This window comes from Cydia splendana, chromosome 9, assembly GCF_910591565.1.
Source record: "Cydia splendana chromosome 9, ilCydSple1.2, whole genome shotgun sequence".
NCBI classification, from domain to species: Eukaryota; Metazoa; Arthropoda; class Insecta; order Lepidoptera; family Tortricidae; genus Cydia; species Cydia splendana.
In genome coordinates, this window is record NC_085968.1 from 7,478,305 (window position 1) to 7,502,673 (window position 24,369).

The 24,369-nt window shown below is 38.3% G+C and overlaps 1 protein-coding gene across 1 annotated transcript in view; it reads right to left on the bottom strand.

Annotated features, from left to right (window-relative positions):
* LOC134793486 (cyclin-G-associated kinase) overlaps positions 1 to 24,369 on the bottom strand; it is a 32,162-nt gene that overhangs the window by 2,211 nt on the left and 5,582 nt on the right. Inside the window, exons 4-19 of the mRNA XM_063765070.1 lie at positions 22,931 to 23,156; positions 22,300 to 22,455; positions 14,040 to 14,265; positions 13,794 to 13,911; positions 11,804 to 12,028; positions 10,935 to 11,098; positions 8,739 to 8,822; positions 8,279 to 8,384; positions 8,035 to 8,192; positions 6,590 to 6,798; positions 5,272 to 5,310; positions 4,244 to 4,524; positions 3,750 to 3,918; positions 2,924 to 3,119; positions 2,001 to 2,199; positions 319 to 480 (exon numbers count right to left, since the gene is read on the bottom strand). Coding sequence (XP_063621140.1) covers positions 319 to 480; positions 2,001 to 2,199; positions 2,924 to 3,119; positions 3,750 to 3,918; positions 4,244 to 4,524; positions 5,272 to 5,310; positions 6,590 to 6,798; positions 8,035 to 8,192; positions 8,279 to 8,384; positions 8,739 to 8,822; positions 10,935 to 11,098; positions 11,804 to 12,028; positions 13,794 to 13,911; positions 14,040 to 14,265; positions 22,300 to 22,455; positions 22,931 to 23,156 — 2,718 coding nt within the window. The remainder of the gene's footprint in view (positions 1 to 318; positions 481 to 2,000; positions 2,200 to 2,923; positions 3,120 to 3,749; positions 3,919 to 4,243; positions 4,525 to 5,271; positions 5,311 to 6,589; positions 6,799 to 8,034; positions 8,193 to 8,278; positions 8,385 to 8,738; positions 8,823 to 10,934; positions 11,099 to 11,803; positions 12,029 to 13,793; positions 13,912 to 14,039; positions 14,266 to 22,299; positions 22,456 to 22,930; positions 23,157 to 24,369) is intronic.

The window sequence follows — 24,369 nt, forward strand, 5'->3', positions numbered from 1 at the left end:
GAAGGTTTTTTTTTCTCGGTCGAGACGTTAGATCAGAACCTACCGCCAACATCGAAAATCGTTATCTGCGAACATGCAAGAGCGATAGAGGGGCAGATAACGATTTTACATTTTGCCACGTCGGCGGTAGGCTCTCAGGTGTCTCCAAACTTCTCGACCCGATAGCCACAGCCAGGCCTCCGCCTCTTTTTGCGGGCTGAATTTTGTAGTAGGTAATTGGCACTTTTCTGGCCCGAATAGGCACCGGCGGGCTTCGTCACGCGGGCCGCAGTTTAAACCCATATCCTTAACGAAACATTCGTTCCAATATCTGCTTACCTTGTCGGGATGCACGGCGAGGCAGGCCTTGCGATAGTTGCGCTTGACGTCGGCGGGCGACACGAGCTGCGCCATGTCGACGCGCGCCCAGCGGCACTCCTCCCACACCACCGTGTGCAGCGAGCACAGCAGCGCGCGGATGTTCTCCTTCTTGCCTTCCGTCTGAAATGAATGGATGAAGCAGTCACGTTGATAAACATAACTTTTGAGATCGCGTTTGGACTTGGCAACTGTCAAAGGTTTGCATAGATGGTGGCAGTCTGCAGCGATTTTGATAGCCCACGCAGTTCAAGTGTTATTTTAAACGTCAAACTTCTATGAAATTCTGACGTATAAATAACACATATTTTGGCGCTCGAACAAAGTGAGAGCGCCAATAGTTCGAGGGTGAGATGGTTACTTTAACCCGAGTTAAACACTCTTCTTTTCATTTCGACTATGACGAAAGTCAAACACAAGAAAATATTTTGCCAGTTAAGAGAATTAAGGACTGGAATTGGCGCCAATTTGATCGGAAAAAAATCTAAAACCATAGACAAACCGATCTTAAATTGGGATGAGTCCGAAATGGTCGTAATGTATATGCGCCTTAAAAAAATGAAGCTAAATCAATGAATGTAATGTAATGATAGTATTTTAAACATTCATCGTCATTTAAGTAAATATTTGTTTATTTCATACATTTAAGTATTAAATACAAGTAGTATAATTTTTCTTAATAATGCAATGCAATTGACATCCAATTTCGATAATACTTGGTCTGAAATGCCGAAGCTAATATGAGAGCTTTTATTTGAATAATATGGCATAATATGGCTGAGTCGTTGTTCGAAGTACAAATTAAAAAAAAATACTTTCCACCCTAGGGTGGGAATTGCAATTTTCCACCCGGCTATCAGCCTACGAAAGGTGAACTTTCCGAACAGGAGAGATGAAATAGTACATTGTGTATTAAGGGCGGGAAATAAGAAATTACGAACGAGTGTCAATTTTAAGCCCGACGCGAAGCGAGGGCTTAAAATGTTCACGAGTTCGGAATTTCTTTACCGCCCGTGGCACACACAATGTTTTTCATCACACTTGTAAGGAAAAAAAGGAGAATTAATAAAAACAAACTTCTGTATAAAACACTTTTCCGCCCTAGGGCGAAAATTTCAATTTCCCGCCCGCAAGCCCTACGTGTAAATAAGTGTTTTTCATCACACTTGCTCGGAAAAGATTTTTTCCGCCCTAGGGCGAAAAATTCAATTTCCCGCCCGCAAGCCCTACGTGTAAATACATCTTTTCCGAGCAAGTGTGATGAAAAGGATTTTTAAAGTGGACGACGCACTAGTTGACAATGAGGAAGAGATGAGAATATGAACGAGTTAGGATTCCACATGTCCAAATGTCAGTGCGTCTCACTCTCTCATTAAAGCAAAATGTGAGACGCAATACACATTGGATAAAGAAATTGGATAGGTGGAATACCACCCTAAGGAACGCAGGTAAATTCGGTATGGAATGTAGTTATGAATAGAAACGAATTAGTATTGCAAGACTGCAGGCAGATGCTGGATGCGGCAAGCTGAGGACAGGGCGCTATGGCGCTCTTTAGGGGAGGGCTATGTCCAGCAGTGAACTACTATAGCCTGATGATGATGATGATGATTGCAAGACTAAAAAAAATTTACAATTCTCACCCAATCAAGTATCTTAATCTTCTCCGGGTCCATTTCCTTGACCATCTCCTCCTTACGCATGGCGTTCATAGTCCGCGGGCCAGCGTCTTTTTTGGCCGCGAACTCGTAGCCCTGGCTGCCTAACAGGTCTCCAAACACATCCGCCGGTTTTTTAGGCTTGTCATCCATCGGCGTTTTGGCTGGTTCGAAGTGTGTTCGACTGGAAGTAATCGTTGTAATTATTTTAATTTTAAAGTGGGCATTATAAACAAGAGATAGGGTCATTTGTGTCAGTGCCTGTTTTCGTCCACTTGGCGTAGTTACTACAAAATTGCGTATAATTTGAATATATACTTGTATATTGAAACGATACGCAATTCTTTGTAGCAACTATGCCAAGTGGACGGTAAAGTTTACCAGGTAAACTGACGCAATGACTCTATAGCATTTGTTTCGTTGTAACAATCAATTATTTTACTTTTATAATCATAGTGTTAATTATTACAGAGTTACTCACATAGTTTTATTACATGGAATAGTCTTTAGGTCCGTTGAGATCTTATTGTCCAATTCAAATACATTGAGTACCTACTTACGATTAGTGATTAATGTAAGGTGTAGATTTCGGTTTTCTGATCACATTTGTGTAGGCAGATTAAGAGAATGATGTAGGTTTTTGCAAGGTTGACTAAATTGGCTAATCTTTCAAGGCGCCTCACGCGCACTTTGCAATGCGCCATAATGTATATGTATGTAAGTACATATATCAAACGTCATTGTAAGTATAGCTGGTCAAGCAAATCTTGTCAGTAAAAAAATGCGCGAAATTCAAATTTTCTATGGGACGTTATCACTTCGCGCCTACATTTTTCTAATTAGCCGCCTTTTTCTACTGACAAGATCTGCTTGACCAAGTATATAAGCATCGCAACACGAGCAGATACCTGTAGTCAGGCTGGTGCTGCGGGGACCGGGCGGGGGTGGCGGGGTGCGGGGCGTGCGGGGCGGGCGGCGCGTGCGCGGGCGAGGCGCGCGCCGAGCCGCCCGGCGCCGAGCCGTGCCCGATGCTGGACCCTAGCAGGCCCAGCTCCGCAAACGGGTCCTTCTTCAGCTGATCTAGAGGCACGCTCTGTGATCGGACTGTGCCAGAGACCGAGTAAACATGTTAAAAACTAGGTAGGAATCCTACAGGACTATCCTTTAGCTCAGACGGTTGGTGCGGTACCTACTTTTGCCGCGGTTTGGGTATAGGATTAGTAAATACATACCTAATTAAGTTAGGGATCTAAACTAGAAGTTCCCATCAACAAAGCAACCACGACGTTGTTGACCCTAATAACTTCTTATTCGCTATTTTAAATGGCGCCTCTTTGGATCACCCCGTAATGCCAGTCTATTGCGCCCGGCGCACTCGGTGGTTATACACACGGCTCCCCTGTGCCAGCATAGCACATTCAAATTTGACGTTTATTTATTTTATACAATTACCAAATGTTCCGTGCTTTCGGTTTAGGGCCAGTTGCACCAACCACAATTAACAGACTGATCAACGTCAAGCAGCAGAGAACTATGAAACTTTCAATACAATAAAATCTAGCGAACGCTATAACGGTGACAGACGGTTTGGTGCAAACGACCCTTAGTCGAACTTATTGGAACAGATGTTAGTCTTCTGACACTGGAAGTTCCAGTCTGGAACATATTTTGAACTCGATAAAAAAAAAGTCAGTCGTCGTAAATAAAAGTCATCAGCAACAAAGATGAACTCACCATCCTCCTTGATTAGCTGCGGAGTGAGCAGGTTGTCCTGCTTGGGCAGCGGCTCGTTGAGCCCGAATGGGTCGAAGTTGGGGTCCGCGGCCGGCACCGGTGCGTCCGCCGCTGCCGCCGCCGCCGCCGGTGCCGGCACCGAACCGAATATGGATTCCGACGAGAACGGCTGGAAATATATTGGGCCTTTAGGAACGGTTGGTTATGACTATGAATTTGAACCATGAGCCGTATTTAAATGAGTTTCGTACGTAAAAAATATTAGTTATAAACTAAAATAAATGTCATATAGGAAAGGAATGACAAAATATATACAATTTTCATTAAAATAATATAGTTTATAAAGGGTCGAGAAAATTGTATAAAGTCATTTTCTTTTCATAACAATTAAAGAAGTCAAACGTGTCGTCATTAAAGTTTCTTTTCATCATTCGGGTTCTTCCTTTCGTTTCGATAAGCGCATTTAACGTCATATTTAAATTTAAAAAAAATACCTGCGGATTATCAGCCGCCGTCCGCCCGCCAAGAAAGTCTCCAAACGCGTCATCCTGCTTCTCCATCATCCCGAAGAAGTCGAACGAGTCCTCGGTCTTGAGCTTCTTCTCCTCCTTGGGTTTAGGCGTGGCGAGGTTGAGGAAGTCCGCGGTGTCGGCGGGCGGGGGACAGGGGGCGGGCGGCGCGGGGCGCGGCGGGCGCGGCGGCGCGGGGGAGGGGGCGGGCGGCGCGGGCCGCGAGGGGGGCGGCGCGGCCTCCGCGGCCGGGTACTCCGCTGTCACTGTTGCGAACAATGTTATTATAGTAGGCTATTAGAGACTCGAAGCCTATTTACTAACATTGTGTATGAATTTCTCGTGCGACGTGGAGGTGACATAATTAAAGGCGATTAACGCTCATTTAGGGTCGGTTTATTGCCGTTAAAACGATCACAATTTTTTATTGTTTGTATATGAATTATCACTACTGTTCACTACTCAGTCGGACTGATAAATGTCAGTCAGTTCACTACTCACTGACATTTATTAGTCCGTCAAGTAAGTGCGATTGACCCTTTTAGACGATGCGAGAACTCGCTTGCGAGTTTCGTTACATTGCATTATTTAATCGAACAATTGAATTAGCAATTTGAACGATAAACATGTGTAATATAATATGTATGTGTACCCTTAGTAGCTAATAAAATATGATAGCGTTAAAACAAATATAAATGAAACATTCGTATATAATTTAGTAATAAATAACTAAAACATATATACATGCATGTGAGTAAATATGTGTGGAGGTCTAGTTAAAAATCCCAGTTTGTCGCTTACCATAAGGACGAGATTTGCTTGTATCTTTACGAATAACTTGTCAAAGCGTCCTTATGGCTAGCGACAAAGTGAGATTTTTAATTAGCTTGGAAACGACACATATGATGTTTCGTTACATGTTTGGAAAATATTAAACATGTTGTACATATTAGAAATAAAACGTGGTGCAATATCTACAACCAAGAGTGTCTAAAACACGCACTACGACATACTTGTGGACGGTATAGCCGTAGGGTTGCTTCGGAGGTTAGCTGCGTAAACATACATATTATTATTATAAATTACATAAATACACGCGAAAACATACGAGCTAATATCTAATATATATAATTAATTGATATTAAAGATGTAGTCGAAAATTAGACAGCCAATCAATCATATTGAATTAAAATCTACAGCATATAATTATATTCTTTTAATTTCTTCGCATGCTAAGGAATAATTACTTCATATCATAGACAATTTTATATTATTACTGTGTCTATGATTTATATATAGCATTCTACATTAAAGGAAATATTAGGAATATACCAAAGGTTAGCGACCGTCTCGTCTCTCCAGCGTGGTGGTCCTCCTCCCAGGGATCGGAGCGCGTTTGCGGCGCTCCCCGTTTTGGTCGACGAAGCTAATAACCACGGACACAGAGGGGAAGTGGTCGTTTATAGTTATCTCTCTCATGTACAATAGTGTATCTTACCAAAGTTATCGATGGTTTCGTCTCTCTCCAGCGCGGTAGAGAACAGGTTGTCCGGAGTCTGCACCGGGAAGGAGTGGTCCTCCTCCCACGGGTCGGAGCACTTTTGCGGCGCTCCTTGTTTTGATCTACGAAGCTAATAACCCCGGACACAGAGAGGAAGTGGTCGTTGACTGTGGTTGTCTCTTTCATGTACAATAGTGTATCTTACCAAAGTTATCGATGGTCTCGTCTCTCTCCAGCGTGGTAGAGAACAGCACGTCCGGAGTCCGCACCGGGAAGGAGTGGTCCTCCTCCCACGGGTCGGAGCACTTTTGCGGCGCTCCCTGTTTTGGTCTGCGAAGCTAATAACCAGTGACACAGAGGGGAAGTGGTCATTGACTATGGTTGTCCCTCTCATGTACAATTGTGTATCTTACCAAAGTTATCGATGGTCTCGTCTCTCTCCAGCGTGGTAGAGAACAGCACGTCCGGAGTCCGCACCGGGAAGGAGTGGTCCTCCTCCCACGGGTCGGAGCACTTTTGCGGCGCTCCTTGTTTTGATCTACGAAGCTAATAAACACGGACACAGAGAGGAAGTGGTCGTTGACTGTGGTTGTCTCTTTCATGTACAATAGTGTATCTTACCAAAGTTATCGATGGTCTCGTCTCTCTCCAGCGTGGTAGAGAACAGCACGTCCGGCGTCCGCACCGGGAAGGAGTGGTCCTCCTCCCAGGGGTCGGAGCGCGGCTTGTGGCGCTCTCCGTTTTAGTCGACGAAGCTAATAACCATTGACATAGAGGGGAAGTGGTCGTTGACCATAGTTGTCTCTTTCATGTACAATAGTGTAACTTACCAAAGTTATCGATGGTCTCGTCTCTCTCCAGCGTGGTAGAGAACAGCACGTCCGGCGTCCGCACCGGGAAGGAGTGGTCCTCCTCCCAGGGGTCGGAGCGCGGCTTGCGGCGCTCCCCGTTCTGAACCACGAGGCTGATGACGACAGAGACGTTGGAGGGGAAGTGGTCGTTGACCGGGGTTGTGTCTTCTATTCCGTCGATCTCGGTTCTGAGGGTGGGAATTAACACCTTTTAGAGTATTCATTAATTAGTAGAGCGGTGGTAGCCGAGTGGATCTTACGTCCGACTTTGAATCCGGAGGTCGTGGGTTCAAATCCTGGCTCGTACCAATGAGTTTTTCGGAACTTATGTACGGAATATCATTTGATATTTACCACTAGCTTTTCGGTGAAGGAAAACATCGTGAGGAAACCTGCATACATCCGCGAAGAAATTCAAAGGTGTATGTGAAGTCCCCAAACCGCATTGGGCCAGCGTCGGGACTATAGCCTAAACCCTCTTGTGCTTGAGAGGAGGCCTGTGCCCAGCAGTGGGACGTATATAGGCTAAAATAGGGTAAATAGGGTAATAGTACCGTCAAAACCAATATAAGTAAAAATTGCGCGAATAACACCTCAAAGACGTCACAATACCGATAACTAATAGTACATTATTGTCGAGGCTCGGAAGTAGCTACTTGCAGGCTGAGGATTCGTTTTAAACGGACGACCTTGGGAGTCCGTTTAATTGAATCCGAAGCCAGCAAGTAGCCTTCCAGCCGAGTCATATATAGTGCTTTTCTCAAAAATGGTGCATGGAATATAAATATAATAGAAATATTTTACAAAAGCAACGTTGTACGTATATATTTTCACAGAAAAAAGTAGAAACAATTGAAAATTTGCCGCCTTTTTATTTTTAAATTTTAAAATAGAAGTGTATTTTTCTGCCGAAAATACGCCAACCTATTTGAGACAGCTAAATAGTCGCGATACTAACATTATAATAATAAGTACTTATCATCTGTTTGGCTGTTAAATGGGCCTGTGCCTTCATTTGATATGGCCATTTAAACTTTTAAAAAGTTTGGAACTCGACAAATAATGGAATTTGTATGCAACATTGCAGTCCCAAAACCGAAACTGCAATGTTTTTAACTTTTTAATTTTTGACTGACCATAAACTCCGCACTTCGCGACCTATTTTTTAAATAGCAAAGTAGACTTTGCCGTCCATTTTTGAGAAAAATGACTTTATTGTTGTCTATGTTATGGACATTTCACATTTTATTTTTGGATATCAATGCTTGTTAATGGGTTACCTATAGATGTTCACCGTAGATGGCCTATATTAGATGTAGTGTTTGGGTAGAGCAAGCTTTTTTGTCACTCTGCCGTGGTTCCCTTCTGTGTTACGTGTTGTCTCCTGGGTCATGCGAGCGAGCTACTGGCGGCGAGTCACTTGCCTGGTGAACTTGATGGCGTGCTGCGTGGGCTGCAGGAAGCCGGTGTGGAAGGACACGGACAGCATGGGCACCGTGTGCACTCGGCCGAGCTGCTGGCGCGCGTGCGATGCTACTACCAGCACGTCCCCGCATACCGTCGTGTCTAGTGGTAATGTCACCTGAAAAACGGAACAAACAGATCAGATGACTGGAAAATCAAGTTATTCACGGTGTAATGTGATTACTACTTCGATTACTTCGTTACCTTGCCTTCCTGTGCTGTGTACATGTGTAATCTGTCGTAGTCTTGTAGCGTCGACAACAAAACCCTATCTTCGTTGAATACTTCAATAAATGGTCTACAACCATCCCTGAAAATTAGTAAGAGTATTAGAAAATTATTTGTATTTTTTTAATATTTCGGTAAAGTATTGAATGATAAACAAAAAAAGTGAATACCTTTGATGCATTTTAAAGCATGCATTACAGAAAATGAAAGCAATCTTATCTACTACTATTTGGTTATGTCTATTTGTTATCAATTCTCCAATTTTATAATTGTAGGTTGCATGTGATGTACTTCATAGGATTTTAATTCAAATTGAATTAAATTGGGCTTAAACATAGGCAACAAAATATTAAATTATGTGTCAAAGAAAAATATAGTTTAAAAACATTACACTCTATACACTTCAGAAGGGGTAAAAATATTACAAATATCTCACCTGGCTTTCGTAAATAATGGTACTGGTTGAATAGTTAGGGAGACTAGAGTAACTGGCCTAAAGTGCGGGAGGATTGGTTCTGGCCTGAAACAAAAACAATCAATCGGGTATTTGGTGAAATAATATATATATTTGGTTGTTGCTTAACCTTATACTTTTCTTGTTATTTAGAGTTAGATCAGGAATGAGGCAAGTCCTGTGTATACATAAAATAAGGAAAGTGTTTGAGCTCGGAACACACGATGGAACATTTTTTTAAAGAAGGAGAATTGTAATTTATTATTAATTGTCAGACTATTTATACGGTGACTAAAATAGAGGCAGTCTGGTTTGAACAAATATTCAATTTACTAAAAGTCACACCATTGTTTCAAAGACCTATTCACTACTGACCGCTTCCGCTTAGCACGACTTGCGTTGTCGGGCGCTACTCCATACCAAAGACATATGTAACTTCGTATAAGACGAATAAAGTCTAAGGAAAAAACGTGCCTCGGAATTCAAGTAAAAGTCATTCTCGAATAGGTGGCGCACACACCTTTAGCCTATCCTCGGCTAGATGGCGTGACGACACCGTTTCATATTTAACAATTTTCAACAATGAACATGGATAAAAATTATATAAAAATTATAAAATCATTTATCCATATACAGGGTGGAAAGGCACGACGATCCTTCCCGGAAGTATTAGGTCGTTTAAGTGATACAGAGACTATTGGTAATGGTAAGAATCGTTAATTGAGTAAAAAATAAAAATTGCAAAAATACTACTTTTTAACTGTGGTGATAACCCTATAGCATGTGCATATGACGGCTAGATTAAGGATCTCCGTCGGGAAAGCTCGGGACTTTACACTTTTTTCCGATCGTTGACAGTATCGCAATGATGTATGAATGACGCATAAATGTCAAATAAATCAAATGCATGCAAAAATATTACAAACAATTTTATTACTTTCTTAGATAATTACTTTTTTCCAATATTTAATACTATCTTCTTTTCACATACGGTGTTCAAATGTACCTCCGTGTATTACAACGCCGCCGCAGACCGTACCCGAGTATGTCGATGCACATGCGATATAGTGTATGCTCTTCGTCATTTATCCTCCGCAGAAAGCACCAATTAGCCTTTGTCTCATTTCGTTCGCAGTTTCACATTCCGTTTGGTTTGGTACACCATATCTTTTACACAGCCCCACAAATTTAAATAGCCACGAGCATCTAACATTTTTATTTGAAGAATATGACATTCAATAAGTATAGTTCAATGAAAATTTAATTTCAAACATCAGACGTCTTGTCTATTTCCTACCACGCAAGAAGGTTTGTTAGTTTGGTATTGAAGAAGTATTTATTCTTGATTTATTCTTAGTATTTCATTTTTGCAAGTTCATTTGGTGCAACTAACACAACCTACTTGTTATTTTTAATTATTTTAGATAGTTTCCAATTATTCGAAAATAATTTTGTGAAACGTGTTAAGAAACTAAAACCTTTTTATCAGTCAAGGAAACCAGAGATATTTATAAGACGATTGCGTACTTTTGAGTGGTTGTCAATGTCACCATTTGAACTGTCGTTGTAAACAATGTTGTGGTTAGTATTATTAATATTAAGGAATAACATAACTATTTCATTCAAGTATTGAACAAGTGGAACCACTAAGAAAGCGAAAATCCTGCAATGATTCTTACCGTGCTGTAAGCAGACCTAAAAATGGTTAGATGGCAACAAATTAGCATAATTTCCTGTCGAATACTGATTGTTTACAAGTAAGGTCATTGACCCTGTCACCTGTTAGGGTTAGAACAAAGTAGTTTTTTGCGTGGATGTTTAAAAGGTCATAATTTAGAAACGGTTGCCCATATTAACATAGTTTCTATGGAGAAAATATAGAGCTTAGGCTAAACTATCTCCCATTTCCGGAAAGGATCGTCGTGCCTTTCCACCCTGTATATACATTTTTTGATAACTTTATACGTTTTCATTTTGAGTTTTAGTCGTGTGTTGATAGATGACAGTAAATTTACAGTGACTACAAAATTTACAATGACAGGACCCCTCTATACTATCTATTCTTTTTGTCCATACTTAAAGTCGCGTTTCACATATGGCGTCGCTGGCTGATATGGTGATGATGAAAAATGACGCGAGTACCTACTAGAAGTACGTGATAATTTTTAAGGGACCTACCTAATGATATTATTGAGATAGTATAGGTATCGGAGCTGGCTGGGCGGCATGTTGGCGGGCGCGCGCTTCACGGCGAAGATCTGCAGCGCGTCCTCCGGCACCGTCACCAGCTTCGCGTACAACAGCAGTCCGCATAGTACCATGCACGACATTGACTTGCCGTCCTGTGGGAAACATACAACATTACTACACCTGTCGTCTACACAGGCCGGAGATTTCCGGCCAATTGTTCGTTAGCCTTGTCTCCCGCTCCCCATGCGCGTCGGCAACCCCAGATTTGTTACGACCGATTTTTTTTTAGAACCCGTTAAAATTGGCAGGTGAAAAACTGCTTTTATTTGATTTATAAAAAACTGCTCTTGACTGGGGTTAAAATGGCCGGGGATCTCCGTCCGTAACAAATACGGGGTACAGAATACTTGACGGAGATCTCCGGTCGGGGTAGATATAGGTGCTTTTTTTTGACGGCTTGTTAGACGACAGGTTAAGTACATATTTCAACGGACGATCTTGGGAGACACAAACACTACTAAGATTAAAAAAAAATGTGGTTTCAGGAATTTCCTTTACTTACTCTTTGTTACTACATCGATTAAATACCCATAGGATGTATCAAAAGAAACTGACTAACAAATAGAACTATAGATAGATATCACAACTATTACCTACAAGCCTCCTTACACTGTGAATAGAAGGCAGTTGACCCGAGAGTGGAGTGAATATCAAGCTTCCGTGTAGCGTCCTACGTAAAGAACGTCTAAATGAATTGCACCTTCTTTCGATGACGGCACATTCAGATGTAGTGTAGGGACAGAAGAGATGGAGACGGTAGAAAGAGAAATTCATAGTCTGCCAGCATGACTATGTACCTGGCAAGCGATGACAGCGGCGGCGCGCTCATCACGCCCCAGCCACTGGTACATGCCCTGCAGTTGCCTGTAGAGTGGCGCCAGGAGAGGGGCGCGGTGCGCGGGCGTGGGCCACAGCTGCCACGCGTCCGTGACCGTCGCGTGCCGGGGGAAGTGCAGGCGGCCGCCGCGGTACAGGTTGAACACGCAGTACTTGCCGCCGGGGTGACGCGTTTCTAAAAAGGCCTAAGGAAAAGAAAATATTGTAACATCATAATTGTTTGAGGTTTTATTTGCGTTGATTGCTAGTTTTTATCAGGAACCGCAAGTCAAAATCGTACAGAAAATTAGGCCCACATCAATAATCGTTGAATTCACAACAACAAAAAACCGGCCAAGTCCGAGTCTGACTCGCGTTTCTAGGGTTCCGTACATAAGTCCGACTCACGCTTGACTGCACATTTCTAATAGGTTTTCCTGTCATCTATAGGTAAAGACCTATTTTGTTGTGTATTTTTTTCAAAATTTTAGACCCAATAGTTTCGGAGATAAAGGGGGGGAATGGTCATTTTTAGGGTTCCGTACCCAAAGGGTAAAACGGGACCCTATTACTAAGACTTCGCTGTCCGTCCGTCCGTCCGTCCGTCCGTCCGTCCGTCCGTCCGTCCGTCCGTCCGTCTGTCTGTCACCAGGCTGTATCTCACGAACCGTGATAGCTAGACAGTTGAAATTTTCACAGATGATGTATTTCTGTTGCCGCTATAACAACAAATACTAAAAACAGAATAAAATAAAGATTTAAATGGGGCTCCCATACAACAAACGTGATTTTTGACCAAAGTTAAGCAACGTCGGGAGTGGTCAGTACTTGGATGGGTGACCGTTTTTTTTTGTTTTTTTTTTTCGTTTTTTTTTTTTGCATTATGGTACGGAACCCTTCGTGCGCGAGTCCGACTCGCACTTGCCCGGTTTTTTGGCTATTTTCTTAAATAACTTCGAACCTATGTATTTTAAAATTATAAAAAAACATGTCCATCTTTGGGTCACTAATTGACATATGTGTACCAAATTTCAACTTAATTGGTCCAGTAATAGTTTCCGAGAAAATAGGCTGTGACAGACGGACAGACAGACAGACGCACGAGTGATCCTATAAGGGTTCCGTTTTTTCCTTTTGAGGTACGGAACCCTAAAAAATGGTTAATATTTATATCCTATTTGTTTTTGGACCGACTGTTTAGCGCAATAGAGTTAACAATGAAATAACATCGTAGGTACAGTCAGAGCCTAAGCTCTGACTTAATTTTACGCTTTCGATTACCAGTTTATAGTTTTTTTTACTTACTTATAGTGTAAACAACTTTATTTACGGTATTTGACACATTATGACTGACGTATATAGAGATGTAACTAACGCAAATCGATTGTCACAGCAAGCGATTACGATTGGATGGCACGTAGACTGAGGTATCGAATTGTGACGTATAATGAATTTTTATTTGAGATTTAAATAAAGCTAGAATTATATGGTTTTCCCGCAAGCTACCGGTCGGTCGGTGTATTTAATACACCGACCGAGTAGGTCGCACCCATTGTCAAAATTGAAACTAACTGGGGATCTATTTTAAAGTTTATTTATGTTATTTCTGTGTCAAATTTGTTGTCTGTTAAGTGACGATAAATATATCCATATTTACAGTTAATTATCCACCTTTTCCTTATTTTTATTAAAAGAAAAATGAAAAATTCATATCGATTTACTTAGACGACTACCGATTCATAACGGTGGTGTCCGGACAACACTAAAATTAAAAAAAAAAAGACGTAGAACGTAAACGTTCGCAGTGCAGTTGTTTTCCTTTGTGATTTCAATGTGCAAGACATTTTACGTAGTGTTGCTGTAGTGAGTGACAGACGTCAAATACCGTAAATAACGTTGTTTACACTATAGTATATTTCACTCTTACATAGTACCTATTCCTATAAGAATGTAATAGACAATAGTACATACCCTGACGTCGTCAATGTGATTAGTCTTATATGCGCTCTCCAATCCCTCGGACGGGTACGGCATCACAAGCACGCGACTTGTAATGTAACTCATGTCTAAATCTGTTCGCGCTATAGACCTGAAATTAAAAAAAATATATAGTTAAAGCTTAGGTACAATAAATAAAAGCTAAAAACTTAACGGAATTTCGGTTTAGCTAACATTGGCAGACAAAAGTTAAAAAGTTTATTATTTCGTATTACTCACTGTTGAACAGTCTGCATGACCTTCGAAGAGGTGTCCTTCAGATTCTTCAAAAAGCTGCCAGCGCCACCTTTTATCGAGGAGAACAGGCCTCCAGAGTTCACGGGCGCCGCCGGCAGGGGGTAGTGGGGCGCCGCCGGCGGCCGCGCGGGCGGCGGGGGCCGCGCCGGCTCCGGCGGCCGCGAGTTTGGCACCTCTTGGCTGTTTCCTATCGGTTCTTTGCTCACCGCTGAAAAAAAACTCGGGTCTTTATCATACTCTTTCAAGTTACTGTGATGTTTCCAGGCAAAACTTTGTCGGTTGGCTATACGGCGCTAATGGTATAAAGATGTAATTTGTTTAAACAAAACGAACAAAGATATTTTTGTCTGGAAATATCACATATGGCTGACAAATATGGGCGTTTTGCTCTAGCGTAGGAGTAAGGCACCCATATCGTAAATAAAAATTTGTTTGTTTAAATGCGCCCTTAAAACGTTATAATTTAGAATAATTGTAGTATCAATTGTTCGACAATATGACTCATTATTACTTTTTATAATTTAGTTCCTTGTTTCATATTCATAAGAATACTTCAAATTAAGGTCCCTTTTACAAAAACAACCGTTAATTTACATTGTATTTATTTGCTAATTTAAATATCTTACATCTGTATATTTATTTATATCTTAAATAACTAATAGTAACAAAAATATTGCTCATTTATAAACTATATAACAAAGGTTAAACATTCAATAGATCTGCGATGGAATGATATTTGGACTAATAAAAAGATACAATGTTACATACAGAAAAGTATATAAGCTACATATAGTAAATTTGGAAATGGTTATATATCACAATTATCAAATATTGATTGAGAAGAAAAGTTAACATACTTGCAAGTCTAGGGCTTCGCTAATAACTAATAACGTTCTCTTCTTTTATACTTAGGTCATACTGAAAATTCCTGGACTGGCCACTTAGAAAAAATAGCTCATATATCTAAATCCAGAAACTTTCAGTATGGCCCACGTACATGCGCCTATAATATTGTTACAAAAATAACAAATACATACCTAACCTATATGATAGTTAATTTACTTTACATAATATATATTGAACTCCGAGGCCATACTTGTACATCTTGATAAAAATATGCTTGTGGTGTTGACGTACCTATTGAGCGGTAAGCTGGTCGTGATCATAGTTAAATATATTTGTTTGAAAAAAAAAAAACCTTTGGAATTATTTTCATAAGGTTTTCAATGACTGCCAATAGTTGAATAAATGCCGGTAAAATATTTAAGTTCATTATTGACATTTACTCCATTATAAAACAATCCTTAAAAAATAATAGATAAAAACCCAATATTAGTTTAAAACATTATCAAAAAAATATAATCGAACAAAGTAGGTTAACAACCGATATCAAAACAATGCAAATATCAACTGTGTAATACTGAACATTAATGCCAAATTAACTAAATAGTTTCGCAAACGAAAATGAAGTCTTGGTCATACTAGTAAATAAATAAATAAAATCTGAATTGAAAAATTAATTACGAATTCCAATGAAACCTAAGAACTGTAATTTAACCTATTAACTAAGTTATTTCTTATAGTGTTATATACTATACTCTCGAGAGAAGTGCTCGTACATATATAGTGTTATATACTACTCTCTTATAGTGTTTATCTTTAGGTACTTAAATAAAAGAAAACAAATAATTTGTACATTTTCGGGTAGTTATAACATTTATTGATTAACCAACCAAATAACAAACCACATGGATCTGTCACTGAACGACCTGACTTTAACCTACATTATTTGATCATGTAATGTTTCCATCTACCCTCAACTGGCTTAAGAAGCCATTTGCGGGTAGATTTTGTTTACTCTTTTTTAAATACCTAAAGATACAGAGTATAGGGCTAGTTTAGTTTGCAGGGGTCTTAGTAAAATCTAATGGCCACGCCACACTTTAGGATGCAACTGGGTATAATTTACGAGTAGGAGTTCCATTTAGTATATAATTTAATACAGACCTCGATCAATATGGGACAAAATAGATCGAACCAAAAATTATGAAGAGATTGAAGAGTATGTTGAAGTCGATTGGTGAAATTTTCGCGGCAAATTCTGTCAATGTGGAGTTCTGAACGAATAAATGGATTAAGTAGTTACACGATGATATACATACAATTCCTTCGACAGAATGTGTCCTGAAAACATCTTCATTCGGCTTTATTTCTTCCACTCTTGTAAAGCAAGCTACGCAAATAAAAAAACTAAAGCACCACAATTAAATAAAGTAATAAATTTAAATACTGTCGGTAATGTACCACAAGCAAAGAGTAAGAAAATAGTGGGATATGAGAAAATACTGAACAAAATTGTCGTTTTTCATCAACAACAATAATAAATACACTTAATTTTATTCCGTTTACTAGTGAGAACGTAAATCAATAGGAAATTAAAATGACATTACACGTGTAGGCATAATTTTCATCTATCGTCATTATACACGACAAGATAAATATGTATTTATTACATAATTGGTAGGCCTACCGTTTGTATCAAGATCATGCACTTGAAGTTGGTTAGCTAGCTTTTACGTAATTATTTTTTCCGTAATATCTCGTGTACCTAGAAGATGGCGGATCTAACTGTATTTTTAGCATTTTTTTATAATGGCTGTTTCTGATAACCTAGTTATATGTAGGTAACGCTTTTTCCTTATGATGGATTTTTCCTTATTGAATAACATAACATAACTATACATACACTCAGCTAATATTTAGTCATGCATGGACTGTTGCTTTAATTACATTTATAAATGGTACCTCTAGTCGTCCTAGGTCCAAATTTCCCTCCAGAGTCCTTAAGACCTTTATAAAGGCTTTATTCCAAAACATAATTTTAACTTTTAAAGTTCTAAGAATTCTAAGCAGAATACTGGAGAAGTGGTATGACTTAAAATATTTAACTTCAACCTTATCATGTTATCACACATGCAGCAGTGTAGTGAAAAAATCCAAAAATAATCATGAAGTGGTGAACATAAATGTAGTTTTTCCCTTGATCTATTTTTATTAACGAAATGATAATTTTAATTCATTAAGCTGTAGTATACCTATTTTAGTAGTATCTGACATGTCGTATAAAATTTTGAAGTGAATCAGTTTATTCACTTATTTTTTTTTAATTAGGTACTTAGTTAATCACTGTAACAGCCACTACATACTTAAATAATATTTAAGTTAGTACCTAAAAGTATAATAAAATTAATAAATAATTATACAAATAAAAACAAAAGTGTATAACAATATCTAAGCAATTAACAATACAATAAAATTATGGTAACTAAATAATACTACGAGAAATGGAGTCTAGCTATCCTAGACTCCATTTTGTACCGCATACTGAGCGACAGTTTTTGACAAAGTTTTTTATGTAGAATTATCTGAGGGATTGTATATCATTGTTAGACACATACAAAAGTAAATATATGTCTGTAAAATCGGACACAATCTCCGATTAAAGAGTAGACAGACACCTATAAATTTGCACTTAAAACAGTCTTGAACTTGAGGTACCTACATTGTAGAGTCCGTAGGTCCTACAGTCAGCATCATCAAAAATAGCGGATCAGACTACACGTCATGTCACTTATGACATGACGTTAGTAGTATTTTCTAACACCTGACCTTAACAAAAAGAGACTTGTCTCTGGATTTCGAATAATTTGACTGTTACAGTTACTTTTGAACGCGAAATGTAGAGATTTATCTCTATTTGGAAAAGTATTCGAGGGTAGCAGATAATTTTGACGCCTTGTTCCATCCGCTACTATCGATGCTGACTGTACAGTTCAAGTTATCCAAGAAGCGTTTAAGTACTAACAGCAACGTAAACATCATATTGTGTAGGCCTTGTTTCGTTGAATTAAGGACGATGAACGATCTGGTCACTCCGTTCATGAGAGTTTCCCACAGCGGTAAAAGCAGCTGCGAGTAGTGTGTTTCAAGTTGTGTCCAATAGTAAGTAAAAAAGTGTGTATGTATATGTATGTCAAATACAATTATTCTCTCGTAAAATGAGAAGCGGGAATTTTATAGTTTTACTTTTAGATACTATTTTTACACAATAAGTTTTACATCAGATTTTAAGTCTAATAGCTTCTGCAGTGGTTTAAGTACTTAAATGTTCTAAAACTAGAGTACTTAAAATATAATATATTGAATTATGTTCGTATAAAATACAATTCAACTAATTATTTTATCAAGCTCAAGTCACGTCCTTATGTTTGCTTGGAATGTAAACATTCTTTTGTAGAGCATAAGATTGCATTTGCAACCACACGAATCGATTGAAATAAAGCGGTTGATAAATACCTTTGTAATTCTGTCAAGTACAAAATGCTTTTGTACTCTTGTCTTGAAAGAAACCGAACCAATCTACATGTTTAAATTATTCATATTTTTGTAAGATTAAATGGAATAGAACTAGGTGCTAATAAAGAGGTTGTTAAGGTTATTATTGTCATTTCGTATTTGTATATTGACAGAAAAGAAACTTTTTCTGCAAGTATTTTCATTAATACAAAATATTACAAATGATTACGACCTGTCTTTTTCCACAGTACTTTTTTTTGAGCACTGAAATATGTTATAAATTTTTTTCAAGAGTTCGTCGTAGTGGCAAATTGACACACATAAAAATTTACCACATTAAAAGAATCATAAACAATTAACAAAAGTTAGCATACATTACATATTTAACCGAATACACAATAGAGTAACTACTGCAGGATGGGTTCTGAAACTTAGGCCATCATATTACTTAAGGCATTCAAAATACTAGTCATTGGTTTGAAAACATTGTGATTTTTCGGCCTTGAAACAATGGGGATGTATCATCTTAATAGGTAAGTTTATTCCATAAATTAAGACAGATAAAATGTCATCTCGATAAATGAAGTCGAATAAAATGTATAGGTATGTCAGTGGCCATCCTGCAGTGTATCATAAACTAAATAAGTAAAAACGAATACTCATCATTGCGAGCAAGTCCGAGTTCTAGCACAAGCGGTCAAGGGTGAGTGGCGGCCGACACAGTACATGCTAGCGCCACGGGTCATTTAAACGAGAAAACAATTGGGCAGCCGAAAAAGTTGAATACACCTAAAATGAAAAAAGAAAACGTGATATGTATAGCAATTCAACGGTGACACAGATGGAAACATATCGAGTCCCACGCCTTCGTTTGGACTAGTTCAATTAATTATCAAAGGTCAAAGACGATACAGCAAACCAACAACGCCTTTGATCTGGATGTCATTCAAATTGGTCTAATTAAGCAACAGGACTCTAAGCTGTTAAAATAAAGTTCAAAGTCAGGCGTGGGAAGAAATAGCACTACACAGCATACACAGACATGCAATGAATTATGTCCAATCAAAGAAACAAAAAGAAGCATTGATTCCATACATCATAACAAGGTCATGCATGGCACTATCGTCGTAACACTTTAATCTGGTTTACGCAGTCATATAATACATGCCTAATTCAATAACGTTCAGAGATTAGTAGCATTCCAGTCGTATTTGTGTGTTTTATCTATAGCTACACGATCTAGGCCGATACGAGCATTCGTATATAAGGACGAGTACCTTTGACGACCACTCAATCGTCGAAGGGTCGCACAGGGAGGAACATCGGAACAATTAAATAAATAAATTTTCTTTATCCTTAACCTACTTAACTGATAATAGGTATAGATAAAATTAGATATATAGTGATATCATTTGTAAGAAAATGTATTAGATACTTATGATATTAATGTGAATTAGGAAAACGCAGTTTATGTTAGTTAAATACCCTTTAAGCGAATGTGCGTTGTGCAGTTTTTATTCAAAGCTTTAAAGCAAATAAGCTTTTTTATAGCACAAGCGTTTATAAGCAATTCAAAATATTTAATATTATAATTACCCCAGTAGTAACAGTTGTTATTCAATATGAGCAGGTATTAGTGTCGCGTTCAAATAGTTGGTGATGTTAGCATGAAATGTATGTTCAATACATAACGGTGCCATAGTGCAAAAATTAAACACAATAAACCATGCGTCACAATAGTTGAAAACAAACTGAAATTAAAATAGATCTCAAAGTATATTAGTTCGAGTTATATAGACATGAATATACAAAAAGGTATATACTGTACCCATTGAAACTTGCATTGTTTATGATGTTTCAACTATTTCTTTCATAAACGTATTCCAAATTCTAGTCTTACAGATGATCAATGAAGTTTGATGGTTGGAAAATACCTCATTAATCTCTCGCTCAAAGCAAAGAAATAAAAACAAACCATTAATGAGAAGAATATACTCATTTATTTATAAGCTCTGACATAGTCATACGTCTAAATCATAATATGCACAGAACATTATGATTTGTGACAAATCTACATTAGACATGGTGTCTTAACAAAAATACTTTATAAAATTGTGATTGTAATCTAAATATGACAATGTACATTAAACATATCCTCTTTTAAATATTATATTATAATAAACTACACTATTCAATACTTGTACCTCAATTTAACATTTCAATTTCATTTATATTGTCCGATAAAGGTACGGAATATACCATTGAGTCAGCTTGACTGACTAAACTATGGACAGATATTTAAACCTTCTACATTACACCAACTTTAGAACAGTGGTTACACGGGTGTCACACAAATGACACTGACATTGGTAACAGATCGAGCAAAGTGTTAAGAACTCTGAATACTTTATATATTTTAAGTATTTTTTACGTCAATCTAGTACATAATTGAGCAATAATCAGATGTTGTGTTGCGGTAGGGCACATTTTTACGAATAATTCTCTTAATGCCATGGGCGGTAGCTAAAATAGAAAGCCTGGGAGATCGTATAGATACCGCCTTTCGTAAAAATTATATTACAAGTTTTCGCTACGAGATATCCCCTCTGCAGTTAGTTAAAAGCAAATGAAATAAAACCGATGTGATTTAATCACTAAACATTTCATTTATCTGTTCTTCGCAATGAATTTTAGTGATAACCCGTAAACCAATGTGTGTATTGTGTGACACTCTTCACCACCGTGCTGAACCAAGCAACCCACCTTGTTAGTGCTGACGAACACGGGTGACCAGTTCGAACCTTGTTAGTTGACTTAAATTAAATGCGTTAATTATAAATACATATAGTAACTGAGTACTGGAAACATTAATTATAAGAACTGGACCTAAAATGTATAAATATGTCATATTCTAGCTAGACAAAATGTCCTTGATATCTTATAAACATTGGGGTTTGAATATAGCTGAGCAGATTGCAAGCCCCACGTACAAATATTAATTCAAAACTTACAGGAATGTACATATAAATAGATTTAGTGACGTTTAGTAAAATACGAATCTAACTAGCTGAAAGTATCCTAAACTTTTAAATATATTTTAGGCATGCATTTTATAAATGCATACTGACTTTTGCTATATTAATTATTTGGTATTCCTTATGATCGAAGAAAGCTATAAGTCGAATATTTCACATTTACTCCTAAATTGAATGGAAATAATTGAAGATAAAATAATCATAATCAATCTTTTAGTTCTCGTCAAAATTTTCAGACTTAAATATTAAAGCTAGTCATGTTTGACTGTACTTGTATCAGCGTCATGATATTGCACTGGGGTGCCTTTAGGCCTTCTCCCGGGCTCCGCGCCGCTATACAAAGCCTAACTAACACTGAACGCTGTCCTTGCATTTCTATAGGAATCGAAGCAATAAATAAATAAAGGGTTCGACAAAATTACCATAATGACTGTAGTAATTATTTAAATAAATTATAAAAGTCAAATAAATGCTATACTACCTTAATTCCTTCAGAGAACATTTCATTCAACCTTACCTTTGGTGAAGCTCAATTTGGCGATATCAACAATGGAATGTAAAGGACTCTCACATTTCATTTCAATAAAAAATAACCTCTCTACGAAAATCAACTCAAAATAAATATGAAACAAGAAAATATAAAAAATTTGAGTGTAAAAAGTCAAAAAATGCTTGACCATGTTTAGCTCGAGACTGGTTAATTTCGAATGCAACAGAACATAATAATGAACCATAATAGTGTCGAACTAAGGGCCGCGATCGCAAATCAAGAGGGAGGCGTCGGTATCACAGGGTGGCCGCGGGGCGCGCTTAGGAAATGGTAGTGTAATATTTACTTGACTTCTTATTACCTGGCGAGCTAGTGGCCACAGATTGTTCAACTTTTTTACGCTCAAATTTGAGTGGTTGCTTGAGATTGATATTGTTGGACTCCGCCACGGCCGCCAGCCGCTCCAGCACCCCGCTGATGGTCAGCCGCTGCTCGGGGCTCACCGTCAGGCACCCGTCTGCGACAAACAAACAAACAAACCATTTACTTTCTGTCACAAAGCACAGCACAGGGATCTCAGGAGTTTGCTTAGTTAGTAAGCAAGCACGTAAACAATTAAAAAAGTCTGGCTCTTAGTGATAAAACTTCTTAAAAAAATTAGAGACGACTACAGATGTAATGCATAATTGTTATCCATCGTATTTTCTCCGAAACGCTCGTATTTGGCATGCTACTTTAGTCAACCTCAGTATTTTTTCTACCGAGACTGACTGAGTTCAGACACGTTCGTACGTTTCCGTGAAAATACGATGGAAAATAATTATGCACTACATCTGTACAGATTGATTCATGTATTGCCAAGGATGTTTCTAACGAATAAGTCAGATTGATTATACGTTCACGTACTTACGTAGGTACTGTGAGTACCCAGGTTAATGATACTGTTACTCAGAAATAAAATGTGTAGTAAAAAGAAATGCAAAGAAACTCACTTATGATTTCATGTAAACATTTGTAGCGCTGATCGTTAGGGTTGAGGTTGTAATTCCCGTTCAATATGGCCAGCTTAGCAGAGTCCTCGAACGGGTGCTGCATATAACAGAGCGTGTACAGTATGCAACCCAACGCCCATACGTCCACTGCGTGGTCTATTTTCCGGTTGTCCCAGGTGTCTAACATCTCTGGGGCTCTGTACATGGGCGTCGTGAACTGGGCCAACTGAAAATGATATATTATTAATGTTATTTTGAAGGGCACAGTGAAATTTAATTTCGCTCAGATTTAGAGCAGCCTGACTAGTTGGAAGTCTTCTAATGTACGGAAGACCGCAGCCGAACAACACTACTACTAGTATATGTAGATTGTAGATAAAGAAGGCATGTAAAAGTTTCGTTCCTAGTTGGAAAGGTTACCAGGGGATGGGATGTGTTGACCTGTTTGAACTGTCAGTATTTTCAATGTTCATAAATCAATATCCTGTTGGTCAAACGCAATATTTCCTTTTCTCGCTTTGTTAGGTGTAGCGAATATTAACACAAATGAGAAAGTGGGTATCATTTACAATGTAAATGATACCCACATAAAATATGACAGAGTCCAAAATAGCGAATCTATTTTTAACGTAGGCAAGTATGGCGGTTAAAAGGTCAAAGGCGTATGCATTTGTCTCTGAATCTGGATCATACAAATGTCTTACGGCTAGGCTAGTCGATTGTTTTCAGCCCATTGAACAACAGATTAGGGTTTATTCGATTTCAATATTTTCAATTGAGTATTCAATTGTTGCAGGTTTCGATCAACTCATTAAATGTATTCCTCTGTCCTATTAAATGTATTTCTAAGCTGACTGAACTGAAGTTCTATTGAGCTTGAACATTTGCATATAAATGGATTATACAAATAAAGGTGATAAACATACGTCGTTATCGCGGGGGCAACAACGATTTGACAGTAGTGAAAGATTATGACAAATAAATAATAACAGAAGTGACATTCCTATCGAGTAACGTTTGGGTTCAAAACGTAGCAGAATTGAATTTAAATAAAATGTTGGTCATCTATTACTAAAATCACATAAAATATATTCAGAAGTAAATACTGATATAAATAATTAAATACATTGGTGACTTATTTTTCAAGTTGACACGTTGACTTATACCTATAAGTCTGTGTATACGTTTACAAAGTGAAATACGAGATTAATTGACCTTTTCCAGCGAAAACTTTATGAAGATATGAAGAACATTTTAGAGGTTTAAATGTGTAGGCAGTATATTCCACTTTTACAAAACAGACGTTCTGTTACATGTGTTCTTTGACAGGCTTGTTTTTGCCCCCGCGATAACGACGTATGGTGATAAACAATGCCTAAGATCGCATGTTTATCACCTTTGCCGTTGCCTTGGGCGACTAGGGTCTGAGGCATTAATTT